General features: G+C 35.7%; 1 protein-coding gene across 3 annotated transcripts in view; it reads right to left on the reverse strand.

Moving 5' to 3' along the window:
- Nucleotides 1-11031: 11031 nt before the first annotated feature.
- The window catches only part of TAFA2 (TAFA chemokine like family member 2), a 445765-nt gene continuing 440788 nt past the window's right edge, over nt 11032-16008 (reverse strand). For all 3 annotated transcript variants that reach the window (XM_079139701.1, XM_079139703.1, XM_079139702.1), the window contains one exon: nt 11032-13451. In XM_079139701.1, the coding sequence (XP_078995827.1) occupies nt 13440-13451 (12 nt within the window). In that variant the 3' untranslated portion in view covers nt 11032-13439. The remainder of the gene's footprint in view (nt 13452-16008) is intronic.

Below are 16008 nucleotides of genomic sequence, written 5' to 3' on the forward strand. Positions count from 1 at the left end.
AGTACAAGAGGCTTATAGGACTCCAAATATGCAAAATTACAACAGACCTACACCAAGGCACATTATTATGAAAATACCTAACATTCAAAATAAAGACAGAATTTTAAAGGCTGCGAGAGAAAAGAATCAGATTACATTCAGGGGAAAACCAATAAGAATATCAGCAGATTTTTCAGTCCAGACCCTAAAAGCTAGAAGGGCCTGGAACAAAATTTACCAAGCCCTGAAAGAAAATGGATGCCAACCAAGAATTTTATACCCAGCAAAACTTACTTTCAGATTTGACGATGAGATAAAATCCTTCCACGATAAAGAAAAGCTAAAGGAATTTACTAAAAGAAAGCCAGCATTACAGAACATTCTCAGCAAAATATTCCATGAGGAAGAGATGAAAAACAACGATGTAAATCAGCAACGGGAGGAAGTAGCCTAAAGGAATAGCCAAATAAAGGAGAAACCAAATCATGTCAAAAAACAAAAATGAGTCCAATGAATAGGAATACAAATCATATCACAATAATAACTGTGAATGTTAATGGCCTGAACTCATCAATCAAAAGACATAGACTGGCAGATTGGATTAAAAAGAAAAATCCAACAATATGCTGCCTGCAAGAGACCCATCTCATAGAAAGAGATACCCATAGACTGAAGGTGAAAGGATGGGAAAAAACATACCATGCACACGGACACAGCAAAAAAGCTGGAGTATCCATCCTCATTTCAGATAATGTGGACTTTAAGCCAAAACTAGTCAGAAGGGATAAAGAAGGACATTACATACTACTTAAGGGAAGCATTAATCAGCAAGACATAACAATCATAAATATCTATGCCCCGAACATTGGCTCATCCATGTACGTCAAACAAATCCTTCTCAAATCCAGAAATCAAATAGACCACAACACAATAATACTAGGCGATTTTAAAACACCTCTCTCACCGCTGGATAGATCGTCCAAACAAAAATTGAATAAAGAAACCATAGATCTCAATAACACAATCAACAATTTAGACTTAACCGACTTATATAGAATATACCATCCAACAAAGAACGAATACACTTTCTTCTCAGCAGCACATGGATCCTTCTCTAAAATAGACCATGTTTTATGCCACAAAGATACTGTTAGCAAATACAAGAAGATAGAGATACTACCTTGGACTCTATCAGATCATCATGGACTGAAATTAGAAATAAATGACAGAATAAAAAACAGAAACTTCTCCAATACTTGGAGATTAAATAATACACTATTATATGATGAATGGATAACAGAAGACATCAGGAGGGAAATTAAAAAATTCTTAGAAATAAATGAGAACAAAGACACATCATATCAAAATCTCTGGGACACTATGAAAGCAGTACTGAGAGGAAGATTTATTTCATGGAGCGCATTCAACAAAAGAAGTAGAAATCAACAAATAAACGACTTAACACTACAGCTCAAAGCCCTAGAAAAAGAAGAGCAGACCAACACCAAAAGTAGTAGAAGACAGGAAATAGTTAAAATCAGAGATGAAATCAATGAAATTGAAACAAAAGAAGCAATCGGAAAAATTAACAAAATAAATAGTTGGTTCTTTGAAAAAATAAACAAAATTGATAAACCCTTAGCCATGCTAACAAAGAGAAAGAGGGAGAAAACTCAAATTACTAAAATTCGGAATGAACAAGGAAATATCACAACAGACACGAGTGGAATACAAAACATAATTAGAAGCTATTTTGAAAATCTATACTCCAACAAAACAGAAAACCTCGAAGACATCAACAAGTTTCTAGAGACATATGAATTGCCTAAACTGAACGAGGAAGATATACACAACTTAAATAAATCAATTTCAAGCAATGAAATAGAAGAGGTCATCAAAAGCCTACCAACAAAGAAAAGTCCGGGACCAGATGGGTTCTCAGCCGAGTTCTACAAAACCTTTAAAGAAGAGCTCATTCCAATACTTCTCAAAGTATTCCATAAAATAGAAGAGGAGGGAACCCAAACTCATTCTATGAAGCCAATATCACACTGATACCTAAACCAGACAGAGATACATCGAGGAAAGAAAATTTCAGACCAATATCCTTAATGAACATCGATGCAAAAATTCTCAACAAAATTTTAGCAAATCGCATACAAAAAGATATTAAAAGATAGTGCATCACGATCAAGTGGGTTTTATCCCAGGGATGCAAGGTTGGTTCAACATCAGGAAATCAATAAATGTCATTCACCATATCAACAGACTAAAAGTTAAGAATCACATGATTATATTATATTATATTTAGAGGAACCAGGAAATTCCACCAGAAAACTCTTAGAACTCATAAGTGATTTCAGTAAAGTAGCAGGTTACAAGATCAATGCCCATAAATCCAACGCATTTTTATACATAAGTGATGAATCTTCAGAAAGAGAAATTAGGAAAACTACCCCATTCACAATAGCCTAATTTTGCATGTTACCCATATAATTTACAGCATTTTCCTATATAGGTCTTTAGGAAACTCCACAATTATTAACAAGTCAGTGCTTATGACAAGAGTCTGTGGCCAAATGCCCAGCCTCTGAATATACATCACTTACTAGGTATGTGACCTGTACAAGTTACTTAACCTCTTGCCTCAATTTCCCCATCAGTGAAATACGAACAGTAAGAGTACCTACTGCATGAAGTTGCTATGAGGATTAAATAAGTGAAAATTTATACAGGCCTTAAAACCATACATGACACCTCCAAGTAAATGCTTGTGAAGTAAATGATTAAAATAAGTTGTTATTTTAATTTGATCTTTAGTTGAGACTGCTAATTGACTTAGAGCTGGTGTTTTGAAGGAAAAGTCTCACTTTTAATTAGGATGGAGAAAATCAAATACAATGTGATTCAGTGCTTAGAATAGCATAAGAATTCCATATATGTTCCATATATATGGAATATATATCTGCTCAAATCTATGCATGTTTAAAAGCCAAAGTGCATGTAATTATCACGATATTAAAAACTTGCAAGAATCACAGGGTAGTAGGACCTTGCTTTAATTAGCAATGTAATGTTATACTTAATAGCTCTCACTGACAGAAAATGTTACACAAATTTCACCAAGAACTTCAAGAGCCATGTGTCTTCTCTGGCACTTTTTAATAATGATAATAATATTAGAACACATTTGTCTAGCACTTTTAACTTTGCAGAGAACTAATCAATCATACACTTACTCTTTGCAATAGTTCTGGGTGGCAGAGATATTATTTTTATACTACCATAAAATTAAGATTTATATTTGTTATTACATAGTTATTATTTATATTTCACAGGTAAGAAAACTGAGGCCCAGAGTTTCAGTAATTTGATTGCCTAGGGTCACAATTTATCAGTTCATGGCCAAATTCCTTGCAGTAACTTCTGTTACTCTTTTTTCTATTTTCCTTTGAAACAGAGCGGGAAGTAAATACCTCTTTCACCATGAGGAAATTCAGCACATCTTCTGTTTACAATTGTGCAAGATGGGCACTGTACAAACTCTAGAGTGTGCCGTGTAAATAATGGCCTATGTAAATGGCACTCCCAGGATTTGTGCAGCACCCAACCTGCATGACCAAATGAGGTAGACATGAAGCAACTGCTTTCACTGATCCAAAACCTAAGTCGGAAGCAGCAAACAGCAGTGAAATTGGCATTCTGATTTCCATTTCATTGTGTGGTTTCACAGGAAAGAAAGAAAAAAAGATGAAATCAAACAAAAGCAACTTTAGAGAAAATCTGTCACTCAGGTTGAATTTTCTCTTACTTGAAATTCACCCTGTCTATATTCAATTGAATAGAATGACATTTGATTGAACTGACTGAGAAAGAAAGTGACAAGTTACATCCGGCTTCAGGCTCTCAAATTTGGTTTATTGTTTAGTGCAGCAACCCCTGAAATTAAATGAACACATACAGGAGATTCATCATAATGCTGTCTGTGGAATCCTGTTATAGGAAGACAGTGCTACTACACAGTCCTCCCACAGTTAGACTCCCGAGATGTATCCAATATTCTGCAAAATAGCACACTGGTGAGATTGGTGCTTATTTCCTCCCATTTTTCCACTTAAATTAGAAATCTTGTAATTGGATTTTAAATGGCTCCTTGTGAAGTAATTATGTGTAATCCATTCTTAAGTATTCTTTTTCAGTAAACCTGTAAGAGACAGAAAGAGACATCTCCTACCTTCCCTTTCTCAACTGTCACACGATTCTCTTTGAAACTGGTTCCAATAATGAGTCTTTTAAAAGAGAAAATGGGGCCATTTTAACTTTTGAAAACTAAATGGGAATCACAGACAAGAGGTAATTTTTAGCTAGAGGTGAAATGAGAAAGGTCAAATGAGTTTCACATAATATTAGAAATGTTACCAGAAATAATTGAAACCACAAAAAATCTTAATTGTCTATTAGTGTTTAGAGGTACAGACAACATACATAGCTGTCATAACAAAGTAACAAAAAATTCCAAAATTCAAGTGTCAACTTTGTAAGTAATAAGTCACACACACACACACACACACACACACACACACAAACACAGTGAGGCATTGAAGGAGAAACAATGAAGGTAACCAATGCTGGTGACATTTTTTAGCAAAATACTTGAAATGATTGACAGTGGAATAGCAATATATTCTTTGTGTCCTCTAGGACAAACAACTTTTAAATTGTAATTTGAGGGTGTTTCCTAATGCTGCAAAATAGGAAAGGCAATGTTTTCCATGAGAATTCACCAGCAAACCCTGACAACAGTGATTAGATAATATCTTTCTGCCATTTAGCAGCATGGAAATTATGAGGAACCATTTAATCCTTCATATTGTTTAGCTGCGACACTTTTGATGCACGGTATAAGAGATTTAACTATCAGACAGAAACAAAAAAAGATTAACATGACATTTGCACTGCAAATCACAATCATGCTCCATTTGCTCGAATCCTCTCTAACAGCTGATATTCAGCATTTCCAGGCAAGGAGCAAGTTAGTCAATCAACAAGAAGTGAACTCAGTTACTACAAAGTGAGCCTATGTATTGTATATTAAATCACTCGGTGATTCATTTAATAAGCAGTCATGCCTGCCTGCTGCATCCCAGCCAAAGTTACACAATGAGATTACCAAAAGGAAAAGATTAGGCTTGCGGAAACTAGGTAGGTAGCAAACAAATAAGCCATTACAAATGAAAGCAGTAGGCACATAGAGAAGGGGTGCCCACATCGGTCTGTGGGGGACAGGGAAACTTGACAGAGGAAGGCACTGTGAAGGAAGGAAGCCATGAAATATATTTCCATCTCAAATCATTTTACCAAAAAAGAGAGAATTGGAGAATGGATCACAGATAACTACCTCACTAGCAACTTCAAATCTATGTAAAATGTTTTCAAGTCAAATTGTAAAATATCAGCATGGGTGTGGGTAATACACATATACATACATGTATATATGTGCACATATGATGAAATATTTAGTATCACTTCATACATATACATATGTAGAAATGATTAAATATTTAGTACCACTTATTCTTTCCCCTGAATTAAGTCCTTGGCAATCTGGCTCTTAGAAGGCTATTTCAAAACTATTTTACCAATAGTAATCCTGTGATAACATCTCAACATTCGTTCACTTAATTTTATAGTGGAAGTGTTAATTAAAAGACTTTGACAATTTAAACTATATGAAAAGCTTAAGTATATGAAAAGAGTTAATAGGGTCCGGCCTCAGAGACAGCAGTGGTTGCAGGAGCAGAACATATACAAGGATTAGGTGTGGCCAGACAGGCAGTATAGGCTTAGGTAAATGAACAAATAGGTGGAGCCAGGCACCATGGCACATGCCTGTAATAGCAGCAGCTTCAAAATCTGAGAGAGGAAGATCGTGAGTTCAAAGCCAGCCTCAGGAATTTAGCAACTTAGTGAGAACCTGTCTCTAAATAAAATATTTTAAAAGGGCAGGGGATGTGGCTCAGTAGTTAAGAACCCCTGGGTTCGATTCCTGGTACTAAAAAAAAAAAGAAAGAAAGAAAGAAAAGAAATAAATAGGTGGAGATACAGTGTATAGGCTTCATGATGAGAGTGGAGAACCATTGAATAATTTTAATTTGGTATATCAAAATCACATTAGGCTTGAAAGATCACTCAGATCAGCAGGTGAAGTTTGTACGAGGGGAGTAAGACTAGTATGAATCCACTAGTGGCACCTGATAGAAGAATGGTCCCGATTCTTGCCTATTTTCCCATATCTAACCTTGCAATGTGACTTTGTGGCAACTTCCATCAAGTGGTAGAGTCTCTGCTACAGCCAAAATGAGATGGCCTTGCAACTTGCTTTAGTTGATGGAATGTGTCCAAAGTGAGAGCAACCAGTTCTCAGCCTGAGCTCTGTTCGTTCTTTCAGAACCCTGTCTGCTATGAGAATGAGCTAGGGAAGCCTGCAGGAGGATGAGACACCACCTGGCAGTAGCCCAGTTGTTACAGCTAAAACCTTCCTAGACCAATTTACAGTCAGATACCCCCATACCTATAAGAAAGTCCAGACAAAGCCAGCAGAACTGCCTACCCAATCACAGCTTCCAGCAGAGTCAGAGGGAGCCCAGCCAAGACAAGCAGGACTTCCCACATGAGCCACAAACTTGGGAGCAATAATAGATGCTCACTGCTTTGTGCCACTGTGTTTGAGGTTGTGGCTACACAGCAATGCGTAACTGATGCACACTCCAACAAATCTTTTCTTGATGCAATATAGGTGGAGATGAAGACAGAAAACCTTACTTGCAATTGAAAACACAAACACTTAAAATAGAATACAAAGTCCTTCTGTAAACTACTCAGGCATTAGCAAGGTTGATGATTACTACCATGGTCTACCATTATCAAGACAACAGGCTTCTTTTTGGAGCCTTGCATTTCCCTATTCTTCTTGGTTTCCCCATTTTATTTTCAGCCCATTATCCCTCCAGTGCTGCCATGTAGCTCCAGTGTTTCATGTAACTGCCTGGAGATTCTTAAGCCCAGTTGATAAAAATGCAGTTTTTACCCCTCCCAAGAGAGACATCATTCCAGAAGAAGGTAAAATGCTTACTGCTTATACTTTATTTGCTTCATCTCATACAGCTCCTGGCACAGAGTAGATGTCCCAAACTCTGCTAATAGATGAAAGGATCTCTTTTTCCTTAATAAAATTACCCTCCACTTAATAAAACTATTTCCAGTCTCCTTGTCCCTCCCTAGATTCATACATATCAATTCCTTTTATCTTACTTGCCCTTGAAGTCTTCTTGCAGCCTGACTTTATACCCTTTATCTACCACAGAGGCTAAAATCTTGGTTCTTCCACTATATGCAATGTGACACCAGGGAAACTACTTAACCTTGCTGTGCCCCAGTATTATTACAAAGTGGTAGCAACAATCTACACATCTCAGGAACATTCGATTACATAACACATGTAAAATTCTCAGAGAGAACTCATGATCGAGTAGGTGCTCAAGAGATGCTAACCGTTTTTGTTACCTTGCCTGCGTTCATTCAATGATCTAAACTCTTTACTTTCACCCTCCTTTGTCCAGACTACAGTGCACTGACGCCTGCACCAATTAAATGATCTCTATCGTGCCTTTATTGTTTTCTGAACTCTTGATATCTGGAAACCTCAAAGTCTGTTTCACACGATTTCTGTTCTCCTTGGAGACTCCAAACACAAGACATCCTCTGTGCACTCAGCAGACGAATCCCATCTTCTTAAGGCCTATGTGTGCCATTCTTTTAGCCCAAAGGCTCTTAGTCATGTTTCCCATGGTCTCATTTAAAAATTTCTTCCAGCCTTCCCTATCCTTGTTCATTCATCTCCTCCGACAGAAGAAATGTATATTTCTCTCTCACATGAACCCCTCCACTTAATATCCTCATCCTCACCTCATTCACCTTCCTGCAGGTTGTCCATCCATCCCTTTCCTTTATGAAGGTCTCCCCCTCTCCTGACTCCTCAGACTCAGCCTCTCCTGTCAGAAAAACATTTTCACTTAGTCTGCCGGTCTCCTTCACAATTCTAGAAAGTGATTTAAATGTAAATGTACATCTTTCTCTCCTGCTTAGCACATGTGCCAGCAGGCCCCAAATCCTTTTATGCCATACATGATATGAATTATTATTTTCTATTGACATTGTTTTTACTCAACCCAAGAGCAAACAGAGCATCTTTCACAACTAAAGAACCACCACTTAATAAGTGCCCACAAGGTACTAAAAGTCATGCTCAGCCCTTCACATCTATGAACTAATTGAATCCTCATAATAATCCTGAGGTAATTAAACTATTTCCATTTTACATATAAGGATACTGAGACTTCATTAATCTCTCTAATTTATCCACTTACAATCTTTTACTATAACTCAGTCAAGTTTCAGTAGCTCAGGAATAAGTTGATAATTACCCATGTGCCAATTTGACTCCTAGACTAGCATCTTACCAACACTGCTCGGTTGGGAGTCACCAAAGACTTATCACCAAAGACCTCTTCACTGGTCTCATTCCATTTGACTTTCTATAGAACACAGTCTTCCTTATTCCTCGTGTGTCATGATTTTTTTTCCATTTACATATAGTCATCTCTTCCTTCATCAGTTACTCCCCCTCCCACACACTTTCTTTCCCTTTCTTCTCCCTGCCTCATATTTGTGAAACAACTAAACATACTCTTACTTCTTCCATAGTAAGAAAAATGAGATCTTCAATTCTCTTTGCCCGCATAACTACTATCCTATTTTTCTTTTCCACTTTCTATAGAAACAGAAGTCTACATGTGGTATTTTCTCTTCCAAATCTGTTATTCACTCTCCAACCCACTGAAATCTCAATTCTATAATAATCGTTCCATTGAGATTGCTCTGTCCAAGACCAATACTAATCTCTACTTACCAATCTAATGAATCCTGTTCAGTTCTTATCTAACATAAACTTTCTGAATGTTTTTTGCACTTTAGACTTGATAGACTTACCAAATCTCCACCTGTCCCTCGGTCTGCCTTTTCTCCAAGTATTTCTCTCATGTTTAACTCAATCTCTGTTATCTCGGTTTAGTAGGTTTAGGACCTTCTGGAGTTTTCTCCCTTGTCTATTATACTATGGCTTTATCATTTCACCTACCTCACCCCATTATTGCTTTGTGTAATAAATAAGACCTCTCAGAAAAATGTTTAAGGCATAGTACACACCATTTAGTGACTTGCAATATGGTGAAAAAATTATCTGTGATAAAGCAAAGCAAATATGAAGTAGTTATAAATCTGTGCACCTACTTTTCCATTGGTTCCGTAGTGCCTTGCACACATAGAGCAATGAGAAAATGTCTGTTGAACTAATTCAAAAGTCAGTTTTGCAGATGCATTTCAGTTAACTCCAAATTCAACTGAGCCAAGAAATCCATAAATATATCTATTTCAGTGCCTTTTCTTAAAACACTCTATGTGCAAAACAAAAGAAGAAAGAGGGAAGAAGAAAGGGAGAAAGAAAGGTCCTTACCTTGATAAAAATGGTAATGTTCTACCATGAGATTTCGATGTGGGTAAGGGGAGCAGGAGATACACAGAATAGGTCTTCCCCAAATATTCAGTTTCTCTAAACAATTTAGTATCATTTTGAAGCTGAGCACTGAGACCAGATTGCATTTCCTATCCATGATTCAACTTGACATGTCTTGTCTTTCACAGTAATAACATGAAGTGTGTTGCCTTGCATCACACAGAGTTTGGTGATCAAAGAGAGGGCCTTGGGTTAGCCACTCTCCAGTCTGTGTGTTATGTAATATGTCAGGAACTGAATGGGGGCAAACTAATCAGTGACAAGATTAGTCCACAGAAGTAATGAGCTTTGTTTTTGAGATTTGCCAAACTGGAAAACAGCATGAATATGTGATGAAGATCAGATCATGTCATTTGGCCATAAGACTCCACCTGTGACAAGGTACCCCCAGTCTTATATAGGGTCTTATACAAACCACTCCTAGCTCAGTTTCCAGCTAGACAGCCCTTGAGGATGAGAATCTCTGCCAACTTCTGAGGAGCTAGCTTATCGTAATGAAGTTCTTTCTCTACCATCACCTTGCCTTTCTACTATCGGCCTCAGGGAGCAGTGGGAGGCTTCTGTGCAACAATAATTCTAAGTCTCCCCATTTAAGTGAGTCAAAATGAGAATGGGTTAGAAGATGAACAAAAACCCTACTTGATTTCATTTCTTGCTTTCAGACAGATGTCTCACCTATGAATTGAGAAAAAAATGATCAAAATTTAAAGATCAAGTCTCAATCACTCAGTTAATTACTATGGTATTGGCCCTTGTGTATTATCAGAAGTCACAATCCAATTTTATAGCATCCTCTAGGATTTGCTGGGGGAAATAAAGATCAGGATCAAACTCCCTTTTTATTTTAACCCTAGGTGCAGTTTCTCAGATCTGTTCCTACCCATTAAAACTGATATCAAATTTGAAATCATGTATGATACTGTGTGTTTAGGCAAAAATTTTATAAAAATAAAATAAATTATATGATGTTATTCCAAAAGAGGGCTTCAAAATAATTATCACAAAGAAATCAGTAGTTGGCCCATATTATACTCTCACACTCTATAATATTACTAATCATGTTCCAACATACAATGGATGTGTATACAAACTTGGTTAAAAAGTTTAAGAACATATGCATACACACAAAGTAAGTGTGAAGACTGGTGAAATCCAGATAAAGTCTATATTGGATTTGTAGTTTTGCACCAATGTTAGTTTCCTGGTTTTGACAAGGTATTATGGTTTTGTAAGATGTTATCACTATGGGACAATGAGGAAAGGGTACCTAGAAACCTTCTGTGTTATTTTTTGTAACTTCTTATGAATCTTAAGCTAAGTCAAAAGAAAAAGTATTTGGTGAAAATATTTAAATATTAACAACGGTAGTCATATTTTTGATTTGTATGCATATTTTCATTATAACATATATAATGAACAGCATTAACAAATTTCATAATAAAATGAATTTGCACTTGCAAAATTATGCCAATTTTGCTTATAGTCAAGTTATGGACAAGTAGCACAAAGGTAATTGTATCCATTTCATTGTTTCCTAGCAAAGAAGCAAACCAAATATTGAAACTTTACATAAATGGCAGTACTTGCTATGGATTTTTATGAAAAGAATAGTGAAGAATTTATGACAGCTTCCTTAGGAATTCAGAGGCTTTCCTGGATAGTAACTGACAAGACTTTAAAGTATAACAAAAGAACAGATTCTCCAAATTGTACTTATGAAAGAGAGTTCATTTTATATCCCAATTTTATTCACCTTTTCTGAATAGTCACAACATTAATCTACTGGGGATAATCTAGTTAGTATATTTGAAATTCCATTTATTTTTTCTATTAATATGCATGTATTACACTTGTATATAATACAGAATTTCCAAAGCATGAGCTATAGTTTCAAAGGAACCTAGGACAAATTCATAATTTCTAAAATAATATAGTTTTCCACTTTGTTCTAAAGAAATTAATGATATTCTAATTGATGCAGAAACTCCAGCACAACTATTATTTCTTTCTTTATGATTTCATGTAGTCTCAAACCACTGTAAAGTCCACTCAGAGCCCTCTGGTTAGTTTTAAGCACAGTTAAAATGGAGGCAGGAAGTCATTTCATTCCCCATACTTGTGGGGCCATAGACTGTAGTTTACTGCTAAAAGAATATTTTCAAATTTAATTTTAACAAATTGTAAACTCTTAGTTGTTCTTTCCAGTGAAGTGTCTGAATAATATATTGGTCTTTGAATATTTTTACAAATTAACAGACCAAAGCTCTCCAGGACATCTGAGCCTCCCTCATGAAAACCAGTGTATGCCTAACTTGCCATTGTCACTGAATTCTAAAATTACAAAACATTTTCACACCTTCTTTAACAGGATGGAACTGCTAATAAGATAATTTCTGAAACATCTTCTGATTAGTCTAAAACGAGCAGTACACAGAAATCCCTCCCTTTACATTCCTTCAATCTATAGGTTTACACAACATCGTGACAGAATGGTGAGGCCGTTTCCATTCTTCCCCTCTTCCACATCACAAATGAAACAAATTAAATACAGTATAAAATTATACATTCTGTAATAACTTAGAAAAAAGTACATAAATGTTTAAGGCTTTTAAATATTTATAAGACGTTCCTGTAAAACCAAAAAATCACAAACGTTAAAACGACCATGAAAATGTGGACAGAATACTGGCCTATGAAATCATTTGAATGGAACAATTGTAAGCAAATATTTATAAATTTCTGACCAAGGAAAATGAACAATTTATTCTATCAACAGAGTGAACAAATATGTAAGCATTCAAACAGTTATTGAGATCAAGCAAGAGACAATCTTTAAAAATGAGATAGAAAAGCCATCTGAAAAAAAAATCCAGAAGTCTAAGTGAATAACGTTCAAGCTAAGCATCAGAAACGCACATGCATCCCTGGTGAGTTTTTGAATCTGAAGGCTACATAATACCTTGACAGTTCACTGCTGATTTCTCTGAAGGGAAAAAATAAACAAAAATAAATGAAGAAAAAGTCTACTTAAAAACAAAACAAAACGAATAGAAAGGGAGAGTGCTTTAGAATACAAAGTATTGTATGATGAAGATGGTGATCCAGTTCTAACTACTAGCTATTTAACTGACAGAGTAGTAGTGGGTTAACCTTGGGGGAACATGTCAGCTTGTCTATACATTCTTACGTGATTGATGTACTCAGATTACTATTACTTGCCAACAATAATTATTATCAATGGGTATATATTTCCATTCCTTTAACAAAAGCAACCTTAAGATGTTAAAACACATAAGCTTTTAGAGCTCCAAGATTAGGATACAAAGAAAATTGTCTCAGTCTACGCCATGCCAAAGAAGTTCTCAAAGAAAGTGTCTTCAAAGCTGTGTACAGTCCCGTTCACCAGTGAACAAGGAACCCAGGAACACATCCATGACAGAAGGACAGTGCACTTGGGAGACAGCTTTCAGAAATGAGAAAAGCAGTCACAGCTGGATCCAGGACGCCAAAAGGTGACTGTGATGTCACCCTAAAAACCACTAACTCTTCACCAGCTCAGCAGACAGCAACTTCAAATTCCCTTTGCAACTTCACAAGTAGAGCATAGTTCAAATCTGATGAAGTCTTTATGACATAGAAGTTCATGTTTGACATTTTTAAAGTCTTGGTCTCTAGAAGAGGCTGGTAGTGAGTCATAGAATTCCTTGGAAATAGACTCTGGAGCCCTTCTTCTGAGCAGTATAAAAATCTTCAAGATCACCTCAAGAGTTAAATTTCTATGCATATGTTCAATGAAATCAGACTGGAGGATCACTTGATTTATCCTTGGTTAATGGGTTACCTACAAATGAAAGAGAAAATATAATCAACATTTCAAAATACAGTTACAATCTTAAAATTAAACAAAGTTAGCAATCAATATGAAGCTGGTATTTGCTACATCAAATACATTGCTGAATTTTAAAGGATTATCATATTCAAGTATTTCTGACTTGTAACAGTGTCCTAACTTTTCTTGTTATCATTTTTCAGTATTTTTAGAGTCACTTTCACAGTTATTTGAATGACTTTAACTGTGACCAGGATAATCTCAACTGGTGATGACATTCTCCTTGGAACCATAGAATGATTCTGGAATCCCTGTCCTTTGCACTGGTTTGGTGGAAATAATCCAAAGATCATAAACATCATACCAACCCTCAGGGAACAAAAAAGCCTTTGTTCACTGGAAAATAACCAGATCACATTCTCAAGAAAGTTCTTGGGGAATGGCTCTATAATATTCAGTCTTGAGATGGTTTAAAAATTGCTGGCCTATTTAATTCAATTACATGTCAGAAAAATCACCTATTTGTGATGGTGAAAATATTTGGAAAGAAGAATGAAGAATAGTATAGAGATTCACCAAAGTTTAAAAGCTCAAAAACTCTCATAAAATTGACTAGCATAGTAGTATTAATGCTATTTCAAATATTAGGAAGCTATATAGTAAATTTTCATGCCAATGAAATACAAAGAACATTTGTATACAGGAAAAAATAATAGAGTACCTGATAACACACATTATCTCCATATACACAAGTAGATAGATATATATAGAGAGAAACAGAGAGAATTCTACTATGTCAATGAATTTCTAACTCTACCCTAATAACGGGCAGTAGGCTCAAAAAAATTACCTAATGTTCTTCTGCAATAATAGTTATAACAAAAAGTGAATTTTTAAAATTACTGCAGACACTTTACTTTTATTTTATTAAGTGACATAGGTACTTATGCTTGATAAATCTTTTACTAAAAGGTTGGTTTTTATTTATTTTCTTTTGTTGTTTTCTAATCAACTATGAAAAAGGAAAATATGAAACCACATCATAAACTAGTTCTGGACAGTGCCCTGCCATGGCTAGTCTCAAATTATACTACAAAAGGGAGATGTAAAATTCAGAAGTGTTTTTTCATGCATGAAGGCAGCCATCTTGCTTATGTCTCTGTGGCAACTAACATTACCAAAGGAGTATTGGCCTGCATCTTTGATGTGTTTTATTCTCATGCAGAGAGCAACCATAGGTGATACTGAACTAAGGATTGAAGGTTACAACTATGAAGGGCCTGATGACTTTTAGAGATTCTGAGAACAGGAGAAAACAGAGGCAGAAAAGTAACCCTCATAACCAATTTGTCTGTCATACTTATGGCCACTGTACACGAGTAGTGTGAGGATCCCAGACTGAGTATCAGTGTAAGAAGGTGGGAAGGAAATTCTACCATTTCTACAGACATTATATCTCAGGTTACTGATGGAGATCATTGATCATTATAACATTATTTCATGATAAATTTTCTCCTTAAGCTTGATTTAACACAATCTTTGATTTCCATTGGCTGAGACTCACCTGATTTTTCTGATAATTCTCTTCTTAGTAAGAAAAATTATGAAACGTAACATGAGGACTGAATTTCCAAAATGAGTACTACAATAACCAGAAAGGGAGGAAGGCAATTGAGAGAGAACAAAGAGCTTAGCTTCAGCAGGGGTTCAGGGTAGATGACTGAAATAACATGGTAGAATGAGCTGGAAGAACCTGGTGCTTGACTGCTGAAAGCAAGTGGCAGGTTCTCTTGAGCCACATCAATCCCAGGTTTTAAGTAATCTATTGTGTTATGGTAGATGCATCCTAACATCTTCATTCCAAGTTAATAGTTGATCCTGTTGATTTACGTAAAGTTGAGAAGAGATTATCTCAATAATTTTTATGGCAGAGCTTTGTCTTCACATGATTTTGACAAAACACAGCCAAATTTATAGTGCAATACCAAAAGTTTATGTAACAGAAACAACCAATTCTCCATCTCTAGGGAATACACATGTGTGTGTGTGTGTGTGTGTGTGTGTGTGTACACACCTATAAAAACATAAAAATGTATAACATATACTACACTACATAGTATGTAATCCATACTTGCACTATATATATGTTTCTATATTCACGAATATGGGAATATCATAAATACACACTTTATGATGCTATGTTTCTATCAGATAAAATTGATAGAAAAAGAAACAAAATTTAAACATGGCTAAAAGAAGTTATTTTCTAAATAAGCATGTGCTGAAGCATAATTGAAATTAATTTTTCTCATACTCAAGCTACACATAAAGTTCCTAGATTATTAATCTTAAAAATATCCCAGCACATTTAATGAGATGAAGAATAGAGCATAAATCATTTCTAATGGCAATCTGATTCATTTTGATTGATTGCTTGATTGATTGATTTTGCAGTGCTCAGGATAGCTAGATCCTCAGGGCATCTTACCACTGAGCTCTATCCCCAGCCTTTTGTTATTTTTTGTTTATGACAGGGTCTGGCTAAGTGGCCCAGGCTGGCCTAGAATTT

Source organism: Sciurus vulgaris, assembly GCF_902686455.1.
Source record: "Sciurus vulgaris genome assembly, chromosome: 5".
Classification (NCBI taxonomy): Eukaryota; Metazoa; Chordata; class Mammalia; order Rodentia; family Sciuridae; genus Sciurus; species Sciurus vulgaris.